The 24,736-nt window shown below is 43.0% G+C and overlaps 1 protein-coding gene across 1 annotated transcript in view; it reads left to right on the top strand.

The window, feature by feature from the left end:
- shank2b (SH3 and multiple ankyrin repeat domains 2b) overlaps nucleotides 1-24,736 on the top strand; it is a 562,868-nt gene that overhangs the window by 180,051 nt on the left and 358,081 nt on the right. The window contains exon 7 of the mRNA XM_062036576.1: nucleotides 12,749-12,862. Coding sequence (XP_061892560.1) covers nucleotides 12,749-12,862 — 114 coding nt within the window. The remainder of the gene's footprint in view (nucleotides 1-12,748; nucleotides 12,863-24,736) is intronic.

The following is a 24,736-nucleotide window of genomic DNA, read 5'->3' as shown; positions in this document are numbered from 1 at the left end:
TGTATATGTCTATGTATATGTATATGTTCATGTATATATATGTATATATGTATATGTGTATATATGTATATATATATGTATACGTGTAATAATGTGTATATATGTATGTGTATATATGTATATGTGTCTATATGTGTATATATATATATATATATATATATATATATATATATATATATATATATATATATATATATATATATATATATATATATTCCTCGCACACTAATTGACTTAAAGAGCGCACTTGCTGCATGTCATGTTATCGATGGTAAAATGCATTTTTAGACAATATTATTTGCCTGAGTGGCTAGGAGACGGTAGGAAAAGGACTAGTAAGGACAAATTAAAAAAGAAATAAAAATAAAAATTAAAAAATATATTTTTTAAAATTAAAAAAAAAAAAATTTAAACTTGGGACTTCCCGCGGGCCGAATTTTGGACGCTGGGGGGCCGTATCCGGCCTGCGGGCCGTAGTTTGGGGACCCCTTGTCTACAGGAACAGTTCCGCTCCAATGATTCTGTGGCCGTTTGGAGAGGGCTAAGGGCCCTTACGAACTATAAGCCCAAAATCCCCCAGGCCCTGAATGACCGGACTCTCGCTCAGGGCCTCAACACACATTACTGTCGTCATGAACGACCTTCAGCTCATGAAAGCTCTGGTCCCCCCACCATCACCCTCCCCACCAACGCCAGCACTTCATTAAAGGAGTTAAAGGACTCAAGGGACTACAAGGACATCACAGGAATCCAAGAACATCATAGGACTATAAAGGCCCTCTCCATCCAAGAGGAGGATGTACGCCGGCAGTTCTTGAAGCTGAATACGCGGAAGGGCCCCGGACCGGATGGTGTCTCCCCCTCCACTCTCAGCGGATCAGCTGGCTCCTGTCTTCACTGTCATTTTTAACACCTCTCTGGAGCTATGCCGCGTGCCGTCCTGATTTAAGACCGCCACCGTTGTCCCTGTCCCCAAGAAAGCATGGATCGCAGGACTTAATGACTACAGGCCGGTTGCGCTGACGTCTGTGGTCATAAAGTCCTTTGAGCGGTTGGTCCTGCCCCACTTCAAGGACATCACCGCCCCCCTCCTGGACCCACTACAGTTCGCCTACAGAGCCAACAGGTCTGTGGATGATGCAGTGAACCTGGCCCTCCACTTCATCCTGGAGCATCTGGACTCCCCAGGAACCTATGCTAGGATCCTGTTTTTGGACTTCAGCTCTGCCTTCAACACCATCCTCCCTGGACTGCTACGAGACAAGCTCTAACAGCTCAGCATGCCTGACTCCCTTTGCAGTTGGATCAGTGACTTCCTGACAGACCGAAGACAGCACGTGCGGCTGGGGAAGATTGTCTCGGACAGTCGAACCACGAACACTGGTACTTCTCAGGACTGTGTACTCTCCCTCTGGCTCTTCTCCCTGTATACAAACTGCTGCACCTCCAGTCACCAGTCCGTAAAACTGCTCAAGTTTGCGGATGACACTACCCTCATCGGGCTCATCTCGGATGGCGATGAGTCCGCCTTCAGGAGAGTGGTGGACCGGCGGGCGTCCTGGTGCAGCCACAACAACCTGGAGCTGAACGCCCAGAAAACAGCGGAGATGATCATGGACTTCAGGAAAATCACAGCCCCACCATCCCCCCTCACCCTCATCGACTCTCCCACCCCCGTCCCCATTGTGGACTCCTTCCGTTTTTTGGGCACCACCATCACCCAAGACCTCAAGTGGGAGCCGACCATCAGCTCCCTCATCAAGAAGGCCCAGCAAAGGATGTACTTCCTGTGGCAGCTGAGGAAACTTAAGATGCCGACCAAGATGCTGGTGCAGTTTTACTCAGCCATCATCGAGTCCATCCTGACCTCCTCCATCACCGTGTGGTTCCCCGGCGCCACAGTCCAGGATAAGCATCGACTGCGGCGCATCGTACGTGCTGCTGAGAAGGTGATTGGCTGCAAGCTCCCATCCCTCCAGGACTTGTTCTCCTCCAGGACCAGGAGGCGTGTGGGCCGGACCACAGCTGACTCTTCTCACCCTGGACACAAACTATTCTCTCCTCTCCCCTCAGGCAGGAGACTATGGTCCATCCAGACCCACACCTCCCGCCACCTGAACAGTTTTTTCCCCTCGGCCATCGGGCACATGAACAATAACTCCTAACAGTAGCTCCTTGAATTCCTTCTAAGTCTATAACAAGATCTGATAGCTCAGTTACAGCTCTTGTTATTACCAAATCTGTGTTATATGTGTTTTATGTTGCACGTTTGCACCAAGAAAAATTCCTAGTTTGTGAACCCGTTCTCAAACAATGGCAATAAAACTATTCTGGTTCCTGGCTGCAGCCAGAAACTTAAAACCAGACTCACCAACATCAACATCAAGGAGGGCGACTCCCTCATTACAGACAAACTGGTGGTAGCAAGCAGACTTAACACTTTTTTCACTAGCATAGCCACAACTCTAGTTAACAAGCTGTCCCCCCACTCTGGTCGTTTTGGTGTAGAACACATTAAAGCCTACTACAGACAGTTAGGAGTATTCTACAACGATTCCAAATTAGATATGGTCTCAGCTGACGAGGTGCTCAAAAATTGAGCGCGCTCCACCTAAACAAGGCCACCGGCCTTGACAATATCCCCTCCATATTCCTCAGGGACTCTGCCACCACCATTGCCACATCATTACACACATAATAAACCTCTCAATTAAACAAGGCCAAGTACCAAAAGATTTCAAGATAGCAAGAGAAACCCCCCTTTTTAAAAAAGGAAGCAAATTAGAACCTGGTAACTTCCGACCGGTTTCTATTCTCAGTTCAATTTCGAAAGTAAGTTTATGAAGTTTAAGTTTATGAACAGGTGGATAGATACCTTGCCACTAAAAAACTCATGTATAAATTCCAATCCGGCTTCAGAACTAACCACTCCACTGACACATGCCTTCTCTATCTGACCGACCACATCAAACATGAGGTGGACGCGGGCAAATACTGCGGCATGGTCATGCTGGACCTTCAGAAGGCCTTTGACACCGTTAACCACGCTATACTGTTGGATAAGCTCAGAGCAATCGGATTTGATAAAACCTCATCGAGCTGGATCATACTTGCCAACCTTGAGACCTCCAATATCGGGAGGTGGGAGGGGGGGGGGGGGGGGGGCGTGGCTAAGGGCGTGGTTAAGAGGAGAGTATATTTACAGCTAGAATTCACCAAATCAAGTATTTCATATATATATATAATATATACCGTATTTTCCGCACCATAAGCCGCACCTAAAAAACACAATTTTTCTCAAAAGCTGACAGTGTGGCTAATAACCCGGTGCGCCTTATATATGGATTATTATTCATATTTATTTTCATAAAGTTTAAGTCTCGCAACTACGGTAAACAGCCGCCATCTTTTTTCCCCGTAGAAGAGGAAGCGCTTCTTTTTCTACGGTAAGCAACCGCCCCCATTGAAGAGGAAGCGCTTCTTCTTCTACTGTAAGCAACCGCCAAGGTGAGCACCCGCCCCCGTAGAAGAAGAAGCGCGCGGATATTACGTTTCATTTAATTTGTGTGTTTCTGTAAAGACCACAAAATGTCTCCTACCAAGAGACACGCGTACAAGGTTCCACTGACTTTTGATATTCATGTGAACCGCACTGTGGATACAACGGGAACACGTACGGTGAATATTCACACCACAGGGAATGAGAAGTCGTCCTTCACCGTGGTTCTAGCTTGCCATGCTAACGGCCAGAAACTTCCACCCATGGTGATATTCAAAAGGAAGACCTTGCCAAAAGAGAACTTTCCAGCCGGCGTCATCATAAAAGCTAACTCGAAGGGATGGATGGATGAAGAAAAAATGAGCGAAGAGACCGGGTGACTTTTTTCACGCAGCTCCGTCCCTGTTGATCTATGACTGCATGCGCGTCCACATCACAGATGGTGTCAAAAAACAAGTGAAGCACACCGAAGAAGAAGAATTCGAGGGATTTGTGGATGAGTAATAACTTCAGAAAGTTAGCTTTAAATGTTTATTTTGTGTGTTGTGTGACACTAACGTATGAGCAACGTTGAGTTATTGATGTTGCTATTGCTCTGCACTATTTTCAGTGTTACTATTTTTGTGATTGCACATTTGCACATTACATTTTGGGAGTGAACAGAGTTGTTAGAACGCTGGTTTGTAATATATTATTAAAGTTTGACTGACCTATCTGACTGTTTTTTTGACATTCCCTTTAGCGTAGCGTAGGTGCGGCTTACAACACGGGGCGGCTAGTGGTGCGGAAAATACGATATATATATATACATATATATGTATGAAATACTTGACTTTCAGTGAATTCTAGCTATATATATATTTTTATTTTATTTTATTATACATATAAATAAAAGACATACTTGAATTTCAGTGTTCTGCAGGCTATCCAGTAGGTGGCAGAATTGTCCTGTTTAAGAGTGTCACAACATTGCTGTTTACGGCAGACGAACTGCTTTACGGTAGACTAAACGTGACTGCTGTTGTTATGTGTTGTTACCGCGCTGGGAGGACGTTAATGAAACTGCCTAACCATAAACCCACATAAGAAACCAAGAACTCTCTCTCCTTGTTGTGCACTCTACTCTCTAAAAGCCGTAGATGTTATGACGTCATTGGGCAGGCAAGCTGCTGGGAAAGCGGACGTGAGAACGGCTGTCCCCACTCAGGTCTGCATTGAGCTGGAGGGGGCGTGGCCTCCAGCTCCGGCTGAATACCGGGAGTTTGTCGGGAGAAAATCTCTGACGGGAGGTTGTCGGGAGAGGCGCTGAATACCGGGATTCTCCCGCTAAAAACGGGAGGGTTGGCAAGTATGAGCTGGATGCAATCTTACTTGGAGGAGAGGAAACAGGTGGTAGAGGTGAACGGCACCGTGCCCCCCCCTCTCAGTAAGCTGTGGAGTCCCCCAAGGCAGTATATTAGGGCCTTTACTGTTCCTAATATACGTAAACGACATGTCATCAGCATGCGACTGTGAATTGTTCCTGTTTGTGGATGACTCGGCACTGCTGGTATCCGGCAAGTACAAGTCACAGGTGGAAAAAATCCTCAGTGCCGAACTTTGTAGAATGTGCACCTGACTCGCTGACAATAAGCTATCCATACCCTTAGATTTGGGTCCCAAATCAACCTTAAGAAGTCAGTGACTTCACTATTAAAGTGGGTGACATTGTTATCACCAGGAAAGATGAGGTCACCTACCTAGGTTCCATTCTAGAGGCTAATCTTTCCTGTGATAAAATGGCAACCAAGGTAATCAAAAAGATCAACCAACGAACAAGATTTCTATACAGAATCTCCTCTCTGGTCAACAAAAGCACCATGAAGATTCTAGCGGGAACTCTCATTCAACCCTTTTTCGATTACGCATGCACCTCCTGGTACCCCAGCACATCCAAAACCCTCAAATCTAGACTCCAAACATCCCAGAACAAGCTAGTCAGGTTACTTCTAGACCTCTACCCCAGATCACATCTCACTCCTACCCACTTCTCCAAAGTGGGCTGGCTCAGGGTGGAGGACAGAGTAAAACAACTTGCACTGAGCCTAGTCTATAAAATTCGCTACACCTCCCTGATACTGAAGTACATGTCAAACTACTTCCATAACGTGAATGACCGCCATAACCACAACACCAGGGGGAGATCCACAAACCACGTTAAACCCAGATTCCGATCTAACAAAGGTCTTAACTAATTCTCCTTCTATGCCACATCAATATGGAATGCACTCCCAACAGGTGTAAAAGAAAGTGCATCTCTATACTCCTTCAAAACCGCACTATAACAACACCTCCAGGCAACTACAACCCTAGACTAACACCCTCACCCTCCTAACATCCCACCTCCCCGGATTGTAAATAAACAAATGTAAATAATCAAATGTATATACTTGTTCTTATGCTTTATGAGTTTGCTATGTTCACTGCTTGCTGTACATATTATACGAAGTCAGACCTACACTGTTTCAATGTCCATTTCTCAGATGACATAATTGTTGATGACTGAAGTGCTGATATCAACCAAACCTACCCCCCCCACCCCCCCTGTTATGTCTTGGCGTAAATGAGGACTCAGATGCAGAAGAGTGACAATTGACTCAGACCTTTATTTAGATAATTCCTTGCTATCTCTAGGACAGAGTGATTAAAGAAAGTGGCTACAAAATCTATCTATGATATATTCGAGCAACTATAGGATATTAGCGTAGGACATAAGGCAATAAACAGAAAATAACTCCATAAGGAGGAACAGGCAATAGCCAAAAAGTTCTATATGAGTCGAATACAAAAAAAACAACAATCTATAATAATCTACAAAAAGGTAATTCACTCATGCTAAGAAGTCGAGACGCTATAAACAGAAAGTATGTATAAAGTGTTTGAGAAGCCTGAAAACTAAAAGCGCTCCAGAAGGAGGAAAAAAAGGAAGACAAGGCACTATGAAAATTGATACCAAAAGACTTGACCAAAAAACTTTAGCAAAAGAAAATCACTCTCTCAGAGGGAACAAAGGAATCAATAAATAAAGCGAGACAATACTTATCAAACTTGGTTGATGGCTGTGGACAAGGCTGTGGACAAGGCTGGAGGTACGTAGCGAGACGATATACTCTGGCAACAAGACAGGGGAAGACAAGGACTATATACACATGAGGGAGGGTGACACAGGTGGGCACAATTAGGCAATCAGGAGAGACCTCAGACCAGTGACACAGGAGGAAGGGCAAGTGGCCTGAAACGAGAGAAGGATTAGAATTTTCAAAATAAAACAGGAAGTTTGCCAGACAACCCCAAAACAGGACATCCCTCACCACGATGTGACAGTACGCCCCCACCCCCCCACCCCACCCCCCCCCCCCCCCTCTCTACGTCCGACTCCCGACGGCCCAGACTGTTTAGGGTGGTCTCTGTAGAAGTCCCTGATGAGAGTGGGGTCCACAATGTGGCGGGAAGGAACCCACTGTCTCTCTTCAGGTCCGTATCCTTCCCAATCCACCAGGAATTGTCTGCCCCGGCCCCGGTTGCGCACTGCCAACAAACGTTTAACTTTGGATACTGGTCCACCTTCAATTACTTCGGGTGGTGGAGGGGACGTGGTGGCTGGGACCATGGTGCTTTCTTTGACTGGTTTGACCTGACTGACGTGGAAGGTGGGATAGACGCGGAGGGATCGGGGCAGACGAAGCCTAACTGCTGCAGGTCCGACGAGCTTGGTAATTGGGAATGGACCTACAAAGCGTGGTGCCAGTTTCTTTGATGTGACCTCGAGATGTTGGTCCTTGGCTGAAAGCCAGACTCTCTGACCGGGTTGGTACGCAGGCGCAGGTCGTCTCTTGCGGTCTGTCGCTCTCTTCATCCGATCTTGTTGTCTGGTCAATACTTGACGGGCGGCTGCCCAAATGCGGTGACAACGTCGGACCATGGCATGGGCGGAGGGCACCGACACTTCTGACTCATTCTCTGGAAAGAGCGGGGGCTGGTACCCTAAGGCACAGTGAAAGGGAGAGAGGCCGGTGGCTGATGTAGACAGCAAATTGTGCCCATACTCTACCCAGACCAGGTGTTTGCTCCATGTGGAGGGGTTCTGGCAGACCAAGCACCGGAGGCCGGTTTCCAGCTGCTGGTTAAGTCGTTCGGTCTGGCCGTTGGCTTCCGGATGATATCCTGATGTCAGGCTGGCCTTGGCTCCAATGAGTTGGCAGAACTCCCTCCAGAACCGTGATGCAAACTGAGGTCCCCGGTCTGTAACAATGTCTTTGGGAAATCCATGAACTCGGAATACATTAGTCATCATAGTCTCTGCCGTCTCCTTGGCGGATGGTAATTTAGGCATAGCGATGAATCTGACCATTTTGGAGAATCTGTCGACCACAGTGAGGACGGTGGTGTTACCTTGTGAGACCGGGAGGCCTGTAACAAAGTCCATTGAGATGTCTGACCACGGTCTGGAGGGGATGGGGAGCGGCTGAAGAAGTCCCATGCGAGACCTGGAAGACGTCTTGTTCCTGGCACAGACCGAACAGGCCTCTACATACTCCCGGACCTCCGTCTCCATGGCTGGCCACCAGAACCGCCGGGAGATCCCAAACATAGTTCTTTTAATTCCCGGATGACACGAAAGCAGCGAGGTGTGAGCCCAATGAACCACCCGGGGACGCAGCTCAGTGGGGACAAACAATCGATTAACAGGACATCCCCTAGGTGGCGGGGCCACACCGTTAGCTTGCTTTACCTCAGTTTCTATTGGCCAAGTTACCGCTCCTACCACACAGTTCAGTGGAAGGATGGTCTCAGGTTGTTTGGCCTCAGGCTCGCGGTCGAATAATCGTGACAAGGCGTCTGGCTTGACGTTGCGGGACCCCGGCCTGTAGGAGAGCGAGAAAGAAAAGCGATTAAAAAAAAGCGCACACCTGGCTTGGCGAGAGTTGAGTCTCTTAGCCTTCTTTATGTATTCTAGGTTCTTGTGATCTGTCCAGACGATGAATGGGTGTTCAGCCCCCTCGAGCCAATGCCTCCATTCCTCCAAGGCGAGCTTCACCGCCAGCAACTCCCGATTGCCGACATCATAGTTTCTTTCAGCTTTGGACAGCCGCCGCGACAGAAAGGCACAGGGATGCATCTTCCCGTGCTGCTGAGAGCGTTGAGACAGCACTGCTCCAACTCCTTCATTAGAAGCGTCCACTTCCACGACGAACTGGCGCTGTGGGTCCGGAATGGTGAGGATGGGCGCTGAGGTGAAGTGGTGCTTGAGCATCTGGAATGCCCTCTCTGCCTCTGGAGACCAGTGGAACCGCACCTGGGTGGAGGTAAGAGCATGGAGAGGAGCAGCTATTGCGCTGAAGTTTCTGACAAACCGCCTGTAAAAGTTAGCAAATCCCAAGAATTGCTGAACTTTCTTGCGGCTGTCAGGTGTCGGCCAATCGGCCACAGCGCTAACTTTAGCCGGATCCATCTGCACTCTTCCAGGGGCTACAATGAAGCCCAGGAAGGAAACAGTGTCGGCATGAAAAACACTCTTTTCAGCTTTAACATATAGATCATTGTCTAGGAGTCTCTTTAAAACCTGATTTACATGGTCTTGGTGAGTGTCACTGTCAGGTGAATAAATCAATATATCATCAAGATAAACATAGACAAAATGGTCCAGAAAGTCTCTTAGTACTTCGTTGATCATGGCTTGGAACACGGCCGGGGCATTGGTGAGACCAAAAGGCATGACCCTGTATTCATAGTGACCATTGGGTGTGTTGAATCCGGTCTTCCACTCGTCTCCCTCTCTTATTCGGACCAGATGGTAAGCGTTGCGTAGGTCCAGCTTGGTGAATATTTTAGCCTGTTGGAGTTGGTCGAAGACAGAAGACATGAGGGGAAGAGGGTAACGGTTCTTGATGGTAATGTCATTCAGGGGGCTGTAATCGATGCAGGGCCTTAACGACCCGTCTTTCTTCTTCACAAAGAAGAACCCTGCTCCTGCTGGCGATGATGACGGGCGAATCAGGCCGGTTTCCAGTGATGCCGAGATGTAATCGTTCATAGCAGCTTTTTCTGGACCCAAGACGGAGTACAGACGCCCCTTGGGAATTGTGGCCCCGGGGAGTAGATCAATGGCACAGTCGTAGGAACGGTGGGGTGGCAGTGACAGGGCCTTTGTCTTGCTGGAGACTTGTCGTAGATGGTGATAACAGGGGGGGACAGAATTCAGGTCAGGAAATTCTGAGTCTGTGACAGGTTTAGCAGAAAAGAGATTAATTTCTTTGACACTTTCTTTCTGGATAGTAGAAACAATACAGTTCTGGGTACATTCCCTTCCCCATTCACTGATCTTCCCTGTCTTCCAGTCCACACGAGGGTTATGCTGGTACAGCCATGGATACCCCAAGATCAACGGATGAGAAGGAGAATTAATCAAATATGGACAATTTTGTTCCTGATGGCCGTCAATGTTCATTTGGATATGTTCACAGATGTGTGTGATGGTGAAAAGCTCCTTACCATTCAGAGACCTGGCCCTAATGGGTTTAACTAGTGGTTCTGACTTGAGTCCTAGTCTCCTAGCTAAACCCCAGTCCATCAGACTCTCATCTGCCCCAGAGTCTATTAACGCCTCTAGCAATGTGACTGTGTGATTAGTTAACGTGATCTTGGTATGAGTGCGTGGCCTCCGAGGAACAGCCGGACTGTGACTCACCGCCTGGGATCTCTTGGTTGGACATGAAACAACAAGATAGCCGCCCTCTCCACAGTAAAAACATCTCCCCTCCATCAGCCGCTTGCGTCGCTCCTCTGGCGTCAGTCGGGCTCTCCCCAGCTGCATGGGCTCCCCCTCCTGGTTGGTGCGTAAGTGAGGATGTAGCTCCAGGGGTGAGCGCCGAGTCGTCGACCAGTTAGGTGCTAAAGGATGGGTGGTTGTTTCTGCAGCTTCCGATCCTCCACCTCGCTGTCGTTTGAGCTGGGCCCGTCGATTGTCCGTCCTGATGGCAAGCGCGATGAGGGCATCTAGATTGTCGGGTAGGTCCAGAGGAACGAGGAGGTCCTGTATGTAAGCACTCAGCCCTTTCAAAAAGACATCGTAAAGAGCCGTGTCGTCCCACCCGCTTTCTGCTGCCAGCGTGCGAAAGCGAATGGCGTAGTCACACACGGACCCGATGCCCTGCTTTAAACTGCTTAGTTTTGTGCCTTTTCTCTGTTAGAGGTCACCGGGTCAAAAGTCCTGGTTAGCGCAGCTTGAAAGTCTGTGAAGGAGTGGCAGAGTGACGAGTTCCGCCCCCATTCGGCAGAAGCCCACGCCTTAGCTCTATCCGTAAGATGAGAAATCATGAAAGCAATCTTGGAACGTTCAGTGGGGAATGCATGGGGCATCAGTTCAAAATGAATAGCACAGTCTATCAAAAACGTTTTGCACAAACCAGGAGCGCCAGCATATGGCGCCGGAGGGGCCAGCTTGCAGCCGGCTCCGGAAGGAGGTGAAGACACAGTGGGAGCAGCGGGTGGCGTGGGGGGCTGGGTCGCCGGAATCGGTCGAGCAAGCTGCTCAAGTAGTCCTTGTAGCTGGGAGGAAAGGTGACCCATGTTTGCTGCCATCGCCGTCTGAAACTCCTCCTGTCGGGCGAGCCGTGATTCCTGGGTGTGCAGGATTTCCGTCAGTTGTTTAGCCTCTGCTGAGTCCATACTGGCCAGAGTATACTGTTATGTCTTGGCGTAAATGAGGACTCAGATGCAGAAGAGTGACAATTGACTCAGACCTTAATTTAGATAATTCCTTGCTATCTCTAGGACAGAGTGATTAAAGAAAGTGGCTACAAAATCTATCTATGATATATTCGAGCAACTATAGGATATTAGCATAGGACATAAGGCAATAAACAGAAAATAACTCCATAAGGAGGAACAGGCAATAGCCAAAAAGTTCTATATGAGTCGAATACAAAAAAAACCAACAATCTATAATAATCTACAAAAAGGTAATTCACTCATGCTAAGAAGTCGAGACGCTATAAACAGAAAGTATGTATAAAGTGTTTGAGAAGCCTGAAAACTAAAAGCGCTCCAGAAGGAGGAAAAAAAGGAAGACAAGGCACTATGAAAATTGATACAAAAAGACTTGACCAAAAAACTTTAGCAAAAGAAAATCACTCTCTCAGAGGGAACAAAGGAATCAATAAATAAAGCGAGACAATACTTATCAAACTTGGTTGATGACTGTGGACAAGGCTGGAGGTACGTAGCGAGACGATATACTCTGGCAACAAGACAGGGGAAGACAAGGACTATATACACATGAGGGAGGGTGACACAGGTGGGCACAATCAGGTAATCAGGAGAGACCTCAGACCAGTGACACAGGAGGAAGGGCAAGTGGCCTGAAACGAGAGGAGGATTAACATTTTCAAAATAAAACAGGAAGTTTGCCAGACAACCCCAAAACAGGACATCCCCCCCCGCCCCAACCCCCTTCACATCCCACCCCCTGGATTGTAAATAATGTAAATAATTAAATGTATATACTCTGATAATTAACTTGTGTGATGACTGTATTATGCTGATAGTATATATTTGTACCATGAATTGATTAACGTGGACCTGACCGACTTAAACAAGTTGAAAAACTTATTCAGTGTTACCATTTAGTGGTCAATTGTACGGAATATGTTCTGTACTGGGCAATCTACTAATAAAAGTTTCAATCAATCCAGGAGACCCATTGATGCTCGATACCCAACCCTACAAGGAGTGAGACACTGTATGTTTTTTGTTGAATCTTGTGGGGTTAGCTGGGAATTTCGCTACACCAACTAGCGATGGGGAGGCTCATAACATGAATTTCTGCTCGCTAGCTAAAGCATAAAAATTAGCTGAAGGACAGCTCGTTCCCCCAAAAATTCATGATTTGAGGCACTTGTAAGCCGAGTTACCCCTGTATACGAGTTCCAGCTTAGAATTCTGTTACAGAGATGTCCTGTGAGTTAGCAAGGAGGAGGCAAAGTTTTTTTCTTGCTTGCATGTGAGATTAAGTTACAATATTATCAACAGCTAACTACCGATTACATTATAACTCGGGTGTGCATTATGTATCTTATTGGTCAGTTACAGCTGAGTAATATATTTTTGAAGAATTTGTACTAGGAAATATCCTACTATAATTAGGTGTTTATTGTTTGTTGTGGTAGCTAACGTCCTTTTTACTTTCCTCCTCCTTTTCCCTCGGCCCAGTTCTCAGCATCGGAGAAGGGGGCTTCTGGGAGGGTAGCACCCACGGCCAGTTGGGCTGGTTTCCAGCTGATTGTGTGGAGGAGATCCCGACAAAGGCCACGGAGGAGAGGAGCTGTAAGTTGGAGGCTTGAGGCTGAGTATTTGGGGGAGGGGTGGGGTGATGCATCTAGTTTTGTGCAAAGCTTGGTGGTAATGTCAAGGCATGATGCTATTCTAATGCTAAACTTCCCAAGGCCATGCAATGACTCGTAGCTCCCTTTTCTCCAATCCATGAGCTACATGTGTCTGACTGTCTCCTTGCATTTCCCCAGGCTAAGGTCCACAAAGCTAAGTGCTGTGTTGTCCCACTAACTCAGCTGTGCTCTGATTTCTTCTGGGGGCAAGCTAATGAACGTATCACGCCATGCTACGTCACCCATGAACATCAAATTTGTCATTGTTCATACACTTCTGGCTCCAAGAAGCAAATACAGTACAAGAGTAAAATTAGTAAAGCAATCCTTTGCTTTACTTCCACCGTTTCAAATCTAAACTCCAAACATCCCAGAACAAGCTAGTCAGATTACTTCTAGACCTCCACCCCAGATCCCACCTCACTCCTATTCCCTTCTCCAAAGTGGGCTGGCTCAGGGTGGAGGACAGAGTAAAACAACTTGCACTGAGCCTAGTCTATAAAATCCGCTACACCTCCCTGATACCGAAGTACATGTCAAACTACTACCTTAACGTAAATGACCACCATAACCACAACACCAGGTGGAGCTCCACTAACCACGTTAAACCCAGATTCCGAACTAACAAAGGTCTTAACTCATTCTATTTCTATGCCACATCAATGTGGAATGTGCTCCCAACAGGTATACAAAAAAGGGCATCTCTATCCTCCTTCAAAACCGCAATAAAAGTTCACCTCCGGGCAGCTACAACCCTAAACTATCACCCTCCCCGGATTGTTAATAATCAAATGTAAACAATCAAATGCAGATAATTTTTCTTATGCCTTCTGATCTCTCTCTCGCTCTCTCTCTCTCTCTCTCTTTCTCTCTCTCTCTTTCTCTCTCTCTCTCTCTCTCTCTCTCTCTGTCCACTACTTGCTGTCCATATCCTACCAAGTCAGACCTACACTGTTCCAATATCCATTTCTCTGTTCTCAATTGTTGATGACTGATAATAACAACCAAACCTAACCCAATCCGCCACAACCCCCCCCCCCCCCACCCCCACCCCCGCCTCCACACCCCGGATTGTAAATAATTCAACGTGATTATCTTGTGTGATGACTGTATTATGATGATAGCATATATATGATAGTATATATCTGTATCATGAATCAACTTAAGTGGACCCCGACTTAAACAAGTTGAAAAACTTATTCGGGTGTTACCATTTAGTGGTCAATTGTACGGAATATGTACTTCTCTGTGCAACCTACTAATAAAAGTCTCAATCAATCAATCAATCAATTCTAGAAACATTTTCACCTCCTAGAATTCTGCTCTTTGACTGTTTAATTGACATTATCACAAAGCAGTGTTCTTCGTTCAACACCTAATTTTATTCTAATTGCCTATTTTCCTGTGCTTGCTTGTACAGTATTCAAGCAATGACAGCTGACACAGCTGGGGATAAAATTGCTCTTTTTGTCCTCTTCTTGGTGACTTATTTTACAGTGAAACTCAAGGCCATTGGCACATGGAGCTCCTCCATTGTTGGACCCATCCCAAATCACCGCCAGCTTGGCCTGCAGTCTGTCAAAAGATAGGGCACAGCATGGTGACTTGCAGGCTTATGGCCACAGTTACGGCTGTAGCCCTGGGATCAGTGTTGATTTTGACAGCAGTTTTTAAGTTAGTTTTTCACAGTCTTTTGACGAAAACTTATTTTAGTTTTCGTCATAGTTTAGTCAATTAAATCGATTTAGTTTTAGCCTAGTTTTAGTCCACAAAAGTCCTCAACATAATAGTAGACTAAAATTATAGGAAGTTTTGTCGACCAATATGTATGACTCATCTTGAAATCACTTTAAGGTTATTGCAGAGGATCTCAAAAACTAAATTCAGAACAAAACCTGCACTCAATACTAATCTTACTGTGTGTTATAATTTTAACTGAAATTAAGCATTTTTTTCAAATGTTTAATAATATATGACTAATATGGTCATATGAAGAAACAAACTAGTTTTACTCTACATTGTGAATAACTACACTGGCGGTACACAATTGGTGCCTTGGCCACTGTCCCGTTTAAATACAGCTGCAGTTATAAATCTAGAACGTAAATATATCTCACATTCCTGTCTTTATTTGTGTATGTTCGCTTAAAAAAATGACAAATCTGCTCTTTTGGGTTGTCAAGTTGTGCAATTAATTGAACATTGTGTCGAGGACATTAACTAAAGTGCACTGTACGGGTATCTTGGCTTATTATTGGTGGACAAACTTGCCCATGATATACGACAAAAGTTGTGGAAGAGTGAGCTGTCTTGCTCCTGCTCTATTGTCTTTAACAGAAACAATATTTCACTAGAGTGTGAGTAATTTAGAAATATTAGCTGTTGCGTAGATGTCCGGATGGTTAGCCCCATTGGCGTTGTTAGGCCTATTTTAGGGGGGCTCAACCCCCCCTAAAATGTTTTAAAGCCCCCTAAATAATTTGGTGTTAAAAAAAAAAATATATATATATATATATATATATATATATTATTTTTTATTTTATTTTTTTTTACAAATACATGCCGACATATTCATTATAAAGTGGCCCGAATATGAGTTTGAATAAATAATCATATAACCTGTCATTATTAATTACTCAGTTTCCCCTCACTTCATAGCGTAAGGTAGAGAGCCCCTTTAGTGCGTCGGTATCCAATCCATTCCAGTTGTTCATATAGAAAATGCCCACATCACTCAAAATCCAGTCCGCATTTTCTCTGCGACCTTGCTTGCGGTCCTTGGACTTGTTCATATAGAAAATGCCCACATCACTCAAAATCCAGTTCGCATTTTCTCTGCGACCTTGCTTGCGGTCCTGCAGGTGTACGAAGCACATTAGCACACAGCACTGCAGAACAAGAACCTTGTGTCTGCAATTGTAAATAATTTAGTTTTTAAGTTTTGTGTTTCTTGTAGAATCAATATAAAGTAATATACATTAGCCTATTGTTAAAATAATGAAAAAAAATATCGTCACTTCCTGTCAATGAGAAAGGACGCAAAAGAATAAGGCTCCGCTTCTGCTACCGGAGTTTTTTGTTAAATCTGAAGATTTTGACCACTGATTTGCGATCACAGCCACAGGAGAGTACCCTGGCATCTTCGATATGATTTTGGACAGTAGAGAGGCACTGATACGCTGAAATAAGGCGAGTTGGAAGAGCCGTTAGCCTCAAGCCAAAGGCGCCTTGCCGCAGTTCAAAGCGGTTGCCTAGCAACCAAAAGCTACGGCGAGTTTACAGCTGTTTTAAAGTGATCCCAACGTCGCAGAGTGATATAAGTTGACAGGCTGACACCTCAAATTGATCTCTGAACGGCGCAAGATACGAAATTGTTGGAAAAAACAAGTTAAAGTGCCGCAAGTCGCCAAAGAAGCAACTGCCGTTAAGATACAAGAGGCCCTGACGTCAGCGACTGCCGCGATGCGAAAAGGTAAAGGAAAGATTGAAATCCCGAAACGTTCGGGGTCAGCTGACACAGAACACAACTGGGAACAAGATTTGAGGTTGGACACAGGACATGATGGGAATCAAGAAGCGATACTACAAAAACTTAACGAAATGAAAGAAGAAATGAAAGAAATGAAAGAAGAAATGAAAGAAGAAATGAAATAATATCTGAGAAAAGTAACAGCAGAACACAAACAAGATGTGAAAAGTCTGCAGCAAAATATAGAAAATCTGCAATCTCAGAACAACAGAAGAAATAATGAAGCCACTGAAATGAGCAAACAAATGAAGATCCTTCAAGAAGACAACAACATGCTGAGGAATATCATAGATGAAATGGATCAGGACAAACGAATGAATGATATCATCGTGACAGGGCACCGAATTAAACCAAGATCCTATGCGAAAGCTGTGAATAATGAAGGTGAACCTGATGAAATGGATATGGTCTCAGCAGAACAGCAAGTGGTCAACTTTCTGCAATCAAAGGAAATTGAAATTGACATTAATACCATCGAAACATGCATCCCACTGAACGGAAGAAACAACAACGTCACTCCAGTCGTGCTTGTGAAACTCGTAAACAGAAAATCTAAAATGGCACTGCTGAGACAGGGAAAGAAGCTGAAGGGAACAAATGTGTACATGAATGAGCATCTCACAAAACGTAATGCTGGAATCGCCAAGAAAGCATGCGACTTGAGAAAGGAGGGAAAAATCCAGGGAACTTGGAGCGCCAACTGTAAAATCTACATCAAGCTGAATGGAGGTCCAGAAGCAAGAGTAATTGTTGTTCATGACATCAAGGACCTGGACAATTTTTAAAGTTGAAACAGCTTCCACAACAACGATGATAATGGACTCTGACAGAAAACAAACACCCAGCATCGACACTACTATGTTCCAAGGGACGACTAAACAAGACGACCTACATTCAGGATTGCATCCACCTACATTTATAGAGATTATTGAAACAACATCAAAGATTGTTGAACAAGAAAATATGGAACTAAAAAATGTCTGCAACAAAGATCACAAAAACCAGGATTTGGAAAATGATATAGATCCAGATACAAATGTTTTCTCCCACATCAGTAATAATTGTTTTTATTATACAGAGGATCAATATAATAGCAACATTGAATGTGATAACAAATTGTCAAATATTCATTTTAATAGCAGAAGCTTGTATGCAAATTACAACAACATTAAGAACTTTTTGGAACACATCAACGAACCCTTCAAAGTGATTGCTGTCACAGAAACATGGATTGATGATAAAAAAGGAATAGATTTTGATCTGGAAGGATATGAACTAAACTACATCAACAGAACCAACAAAAATGGAGGAGGAGTAGCTGTGTACGTGATGAAGAACCTGAACTACAAAGTGGTAAAAAACATGTCATTTGCTATAGATAATATCTTAGAATGTAAAACCATTGAAATATGTCAGGAAAAAAATCAAAAACATTTTCATTAGTTGTATATATAGATCACCTAAGTCAAGTATAGAAACATTTGAAGAATGGATCAAAGCAACTTACATGGACAATGGTCAAAGAATAATGTTCCTATGTGGTGACTTTAATATTGATTTATTGAACCCTAACAAGCAAAAGTCTATTGATGACTTCCTTGATACAATGTACAGCATCAGTTTATATCCTAAAATCACAAAGCCAAGCAGAATCACAGCACACTGTGCCACGCTTATTGATAATATTTTTACCAATGATTTTGATAATAACACTACAAGTGGTCTACTTATAACCGACGTTAGTGATCTTCTGCCAGTTTTTACAATATATGATGGAAACTACAAGAAGAACATGGAAGACAAAAGGACATTTCGAAGACTGTGCACAGAGAAGAGGATGATTGCCTTCAAAATTGAGCTACAAAAGCAAGATTGGGACAATGTGTACAATGAAAAAGAGGTTGATGAAGCATACAAACATTTCTTATACAAGTTCATAATACTTTTTGACAAACATTGTCCATGGATACAACTCAGTAATAAACAGAGAAAGAATAATCAACCACGGATGACAAAAGGATTAAAAAATGCTTGTAAGAAAAAGAATACACTATATAGGAAATTTATAGCACAAAAAACTACAGAGGCAGAAATTAAGTACAAAAAGTATAAAAACAAGTTAACAGACATACTACGATCATGTAGAAAAGAATATTACAGTGAATTTTTGGATAGGAACAAAAATAATATGAGAGCAACATGGGGCATCCTTAATAGCATTATCAAAAATGGCACAAAGAGGGACTAACCCCAATACTTCTTAGACGGAAATTAAAAAAATGACAACATAAAGGAAGTAGTTGAAAGCTTCAATAATTATTTTGTAAATATTGGACCAAAATTGGAAGAAAGGATTCCAGACCCAGTTTCAATCGAGGACTATAATGATACCATAGAGCGAAATCCCAACTCCATGTTCCTCAGTAATGTGACACAGGAGGAAATAGTTACAATCGTGAAAAAATGTAAATCTAAGACTTCAACTGATTGTAACGGAATTGATATGGAAACGATAAAAACGGTTATAGAAGAGATCTCAGGACCATTAATGTATATTAGTAACCTATCATTTCAAACAGGTACATTTCCAAACAAAATACAAATAGCTAAAGTTGCACCAATTTATAAGACTGGAGACAAACATCAATTTACAAATTATAGACCTGTTTCTTTACATCCACAATTTTCTAAAATCATTGAAAAACTGTTCAATAACAGATTAGAGAGTTTCATAAATAAAAATAGAATACTCGAAGAGAACCAATATGGATACAGAGCTAATGTTTCAACTTCAATGGCTTTAATTGAAATTACGGAAGAAATTACCAATGCAATAGATAGTAAAAAATGTGCAGCAGCAGTGTTCATGGATCTAACTAAAGCATTTGACACTATCAATCACAATATTTTAATCAAAAAACTAGAACGATATGGCATCAGAGGGTTAGTCTTAAACTGGATAAGAAGTTATCTAACGAACAGGAAACAATACGTGAAGCTAGGCGAACACACGTCTACAACGCTAAATATATCCTGTGGTGTACCTCAGGGATCAATACTAGGACCTAAATTATTCAATCTCTATATAAATGACATTTGTAAAGTTACAAAAGATTTAAAGTTAGTACTATTTGCGGATGATACAACTGCGTTTTGTTCAGGAGTTACACACAGAAGTTAATACAAATAATAACAGAAGAAATTAACAAATTAAAAAGATGGTTTGACAAAAACAGACTATCGTTGAATCTCAGTAAAAGTAAAATTATGCTATTTGGTAACAGTAGAAGAGAAAGTCAAACACAAATACAAATAGACGGAAAAGAAATTGAAAGAGTAAATGAAACCAAATTTCTAGGTATAATGATTGATGATAAATTGAACTGGAAATCTCACATAAAAAATATACAACATAAAGTAGCAAGAAACACGTCAATAATGAATAAAGCAAAACATGTTCTAGACAAAAAATCACTTCATATTCTCTACTGCTCACTAGTGTTACCATATCTGAGTTACTGTGTAGAAATATGGGGAAATAATTACAAAAGTACACTTCATTCATTCTCGGTGTTACAAAAAAGATCAGTTAGAATAATACATAATGTTGGATATAGAGAACATACAAATCCTTTATTTATTGAATCAAAGATACTGAAATTCCACGACATAGTGAATTTGCAAACAGCTAAAATTATACACAAAGCAAACTATAACCTGCTACCCAAGAATATAGAACAATTCTTCTCAAAAAAAGAGGAGAAATATAATTTTTGAGAAAAATGTAATTTAAAACATTTGTATGCACGTACAACACTTAAGACCTTCAGTATATCAGTATGTGGAATTCAATTATGGAATGGATTAAGCAAAGCAATCAAACAATGTACTAATATGATCCACTTCAAGAAACTCTTCAAACTTAAAGTGTTTACAAAGTACAAAGAAGAAGAACCATGATAAACATTCTGAATTTATTTAATTCATCCATTCTTTCACTCTGAAAATAATCTTACTTATCTCATCATATGAAATGTAACTTACTTCACCAATTATTATTTATCTATTTATTTTTATTGTGATTACTTATGGAGTACATTGTGAATAAATTGAGAACAGGAAGTGAACAAAAAAGTTTAGCAACTGTTATGTAAAAGAAAAGGGGTAGGATTAAATAAGCTCTGCTTCTTCCTACTCCTTTTCAAACATGTTGAAAAGAGAAACTGGAAATTGTGATGTATCATGTTGTATGCTTGCATGTTCGAAATAAACTCAAACTCAAACTCAAACATCATTAAATTTATTTGTTTTATTGTATTGTTACATTAATAGCTGGTGTATTATTATAGGATGCTTGTTAAACATTTCATAGGATTTTCAGAGGGTGGAAAAACCAAGACATTTAATATAAAATGTAAAATGAATAAATACATAAAAAGAAAATGGTTAAAAGCCATCGTCCCGGGGAGCATTTAATTTCGTCCTGTGCATTTTTTTTTACCGTCCCCGGGACGACGGGACTACGTTAATCCCAAACCATGGAAGTTACATTTTATTGTTTGCATTATTTGTTTCAGCATCGCACTTTGAAGATGGTCCCTCAGCTCTTTGACAGTTTTGGCTCTTTTTCAGATCAGCAGACGGACTCTAAGTCTTTCTTATTTACAGTATATATAAAAGTTTCTCATTTCTATTCAGACTTCCATATATATTTAATTTCCTTAACGGCTTGCTAAATATATATATATATATATATATATATATATATATATATATATATATATATATATATATATATATATATATATATATATATATATATATTATATACAAGCCAAATTATCCCGATCCAGATATTACTTTAATTCAAGTAATTAAGTAATATTTCCAGGGCTTGAATTTACAACCATTTTAGTCACATATGTGCCCAAAATGTAATCTGTGCAACTTCAAAATATTTGGGAACAAACAATTATTGTATTGTGAGCTAAAGTGGTGGCATTAGCCTCTATGTTGTGAATGAATAACATAGAGGCTAATGCCATGACTTTCATTGTGTTTCAGCGTATCTTGAAGGATCATGCAAGTAATTGTTTCTCGTTGATGCTGTAAACAAAATGTCACTGTGCAAACCCATGTTTTTTTGTTGTAATGAACACAGATTGAAAATAAACCCACTGAAATAATAATAATAACAATGATTAATTTCTAAGTCTTTGTTAGCCGTTTGTGAAGTTTTGTGCTCGTGCGCTACGTTCGCTCGCATCCTGTGCATCTCCTGGGGGCTAAGCCCCCCCTGTCCTTAAAAGCTAGTGAGGCCCCTGGTTAGCCCGTAAACAGTGTTTCCATATGCTGTCTCTTTCTTCCAGGTATAGAAGACATATTGTATTGAGGTGTGTAACAACATATGGACATTTAACCATATGAGAATTTCACATTCTGACCAATATTATCACGGTTATCATTATTATTTTGGTATTGGTAAATGTGTTTTAAAAGTACTTATACACATATTTTTTCACCAAGTTATATTTTTTCCAACATAACTGAAATAAATAGGCACACTGTTAGAACAGCCACTATGTTGCATGTTCTGTGTTGCTTATGCTTTACCGATAGTGTTTTAGTCTTAGTATTGTATCTGTATTAAAAGCTAAGCTTTTATTTTTTTAAATATTGATTTGTATTGTAGCACTTTATATATTTATTCAAATAAGAAAATACATAAAAAAAGAACATTTATTATGATTATTTATTTATTTTGTCCTACTCTGTTCAGCGGACCTCGAATGCGCCATAAAACACATTGTCTCTTTTCCTGTGAGGAGATCGATCATCGTAATTCTGTTCTAAGACAGCACATCTTGAAGGTTCAATGTGCACAATTTAATATCTTAGTTGCTCAGGCAGTAATATGTTAATATAAGGTTGGGTTGGAGTATGTTGTTTCTTAGTGGGGTTAATAAAACGTTAATGTTTTCATGCCAGCATTTAAGCTTGCGATCTGGCACCAGTCAGTCTGTGAGTTTATCAAAGTACAGTTATCAATTTTGTTTTTTTGATCATTTTAATTCAAAAGGGTAATACTAACTGTGGGGAGTTTTGTTGCGGTCATAATTAATACTGATTATTGTTAAATTTCTATAATACAGTCTTGTTTTCCCAGTAAAAAGGCCAAAACACTGCAGCCTTACAAAGACAATAGTTCTGATTGGACTTCTTTGTGATTTAACCCCTGCCCCTCTCCAACACGCAACTGTGATTGGAAAACGTGTCCCACCTGCCTAAAGACAAAATTAAATATGATTAGATTTTGTCTCTGTCAACATTTGTGTCTCGTTTTTATTCACAGACTAAATTGTCAATTTCCTCATTGTGTTTGTCAAAGTGCATTTGTTGTGATTCGTTATCGTCCTATTTTAGTCATTAAAAAATAGGTTGTTGACGATAGCTAAGACAATAATTTTTAGTCAACAAAATTAACACCACATGGCATGCATGCATGTGTGAAATTTGTTATGGGTGACTGAGAACAATATTAGTTATACTATACTATAATGTGATATAATTGCTAATTGTGGAGGTTGCACTCCAGGGGGTTCTTTGGAAAAAAAGCACCAACAGAGAACCCGTTTCAGGGTTACAATGCAGTTTTATTTTGACGTAATGTCTTCAGGTTGCTTTCCAGCAATTGTCTTTTAGTCTCTTTCAGTCTCGCTCTCGCTCTCACGCCAGCTCCCCTCCAGCTCCAACAGCCTCTCTCCTCCCGGCTGCTGCTTATAGAGAGCGACAGGTGATTAGATAACAAGGCCTACCTGGGCCATCTACGCACCTGTTGCTGACTTCGAGGCCGGTCCTGGCACACCCCGTTCCGCTGCAGGATTGCAGGCCACGCCCCCCTCCACATACCTCCACTGCCAGACGCAGGCTGGGAAGCCCCCCCCCGTGAGGGAGCGGGAGAGGAAGTCGGCTAGGCCATCTGCACTCCCGGTCCGTGGATCACTCTAAAATTGTAGGGTTGTAAAGCTAGGTACCAACGGGTGATCCGCGTGTTGGCATCTTTTATGCGGTGGAGCCACTGTGGGGGTTTGTGGTCCGAGCAGAGACTGAATGAGCGCCCCAGGAGGTAGTACCAGAGGGCCCCGACCGAGGCACTCCCTCTCCACTATGCTGAACCTCGCCTCCCGGTCGGAGAGCTTCCGGCTGATATATAGGATGGGGCGGTCGACGCCCTCCACCTGCTGGGACAAAACAACTCCCAGTCCTTTGCCCGACGCGTCAGCCTGCAGACAAAACGGGAGAGAAAAATCAGGCATGTGCAGGACCGGCACCTCGCAGAGGGCCTTTTTAACCCTCTCAAACGCCTGCTGGCACTGTTCTGTCCACAGGACCAGATCTGGAGCACCCTTTCGGGTGAGGTCAGTTAGTGGGCTGGTCAGGTCCGCAAACCGGGGGATAAACCTCCGGTAGTAATCTGCCAGACCCAAAAACTGCCTCACCTCTTTTTTCGTCTTGGGGGTTGGGCAGGCCGCAATTGCCGCTGTTTTGTCTACCTGCGGGCGTACTTCCCTCCGGCCAACTGCACACTTCGCCGGGTTGGTGGTGAGCCCCGCCTGCCTTAGGGACTCGAGTACTGCCCCCACCTACCACATGTGTTCTTCCCAGCCACTACTCTGGATGATGACGTCATCCAGGTAGGCGGCCGCGTATGCAGCGTGAGGGCGCAGTACCTGGTCCATTAGGCGCTGGAACGTGGCGGGCGCACCGAACAAGCCAAACGGAAGTGTTACAAATTGGTATAAACCTTCTGGAGTGGAAAATGCCGTTTTTTTTCCTTAGACTCTGGCGACAAGGGAATCTGCCAGTAGCCCTTGGTCAAATCCAGTGTCGTAAAAAAGCGAGCAGTACCCAGCCGATCCAGGAGCTCGTTGACGCGGGGCATTGGGTAGGCGTCAAAACGTGACACCTCATTTACCTTGTTGTAATCCACACAGAACCGCACAGACCCATCCTTCTTCCCTACCAGAACGATGGGGCTGCACCACGCACTGTGGGATTCTTCTACTACCTCCAACTCCAGCATGGATTTGAATTCCTCCTGAACCACTTTGCATTTGTGTTCGGGGAGCCTGTAGGGCCAGGACCACACCGTAACACCCGGGCTGGTCTCAATGTGATGCTGGATGAGGTTCGTGCGGCCGGGCCGAGGGGAGAACACATCAGAAAAGCGCTGCTGCAGCTTGGCAACATCTGCTTTCTGCGCTAACGTGAGCTGATTATCACAGA

This window comes from Entelurus aequoreus, linkage group LG02 (assembly GCF_033978785.1).
Source record: "Entelurus aequoreus isolate RoL-2023_Sb linkage group LG02, RoL_Eaeq_v1.1, whole genome shotgun sequence".
NCBI classification, from domain to species: domain Eukaryota; kingdom Metazoa; phylum Chordata; class Actinopteri; order Syngnathiformes; family Syngnathidae; genus Entelurus; species Entelurus aequoreus.
Note: the sequence above shows the minus strand (reverse complement) of the source record. Positions and strands in the feature narration are given on the sequence as shown.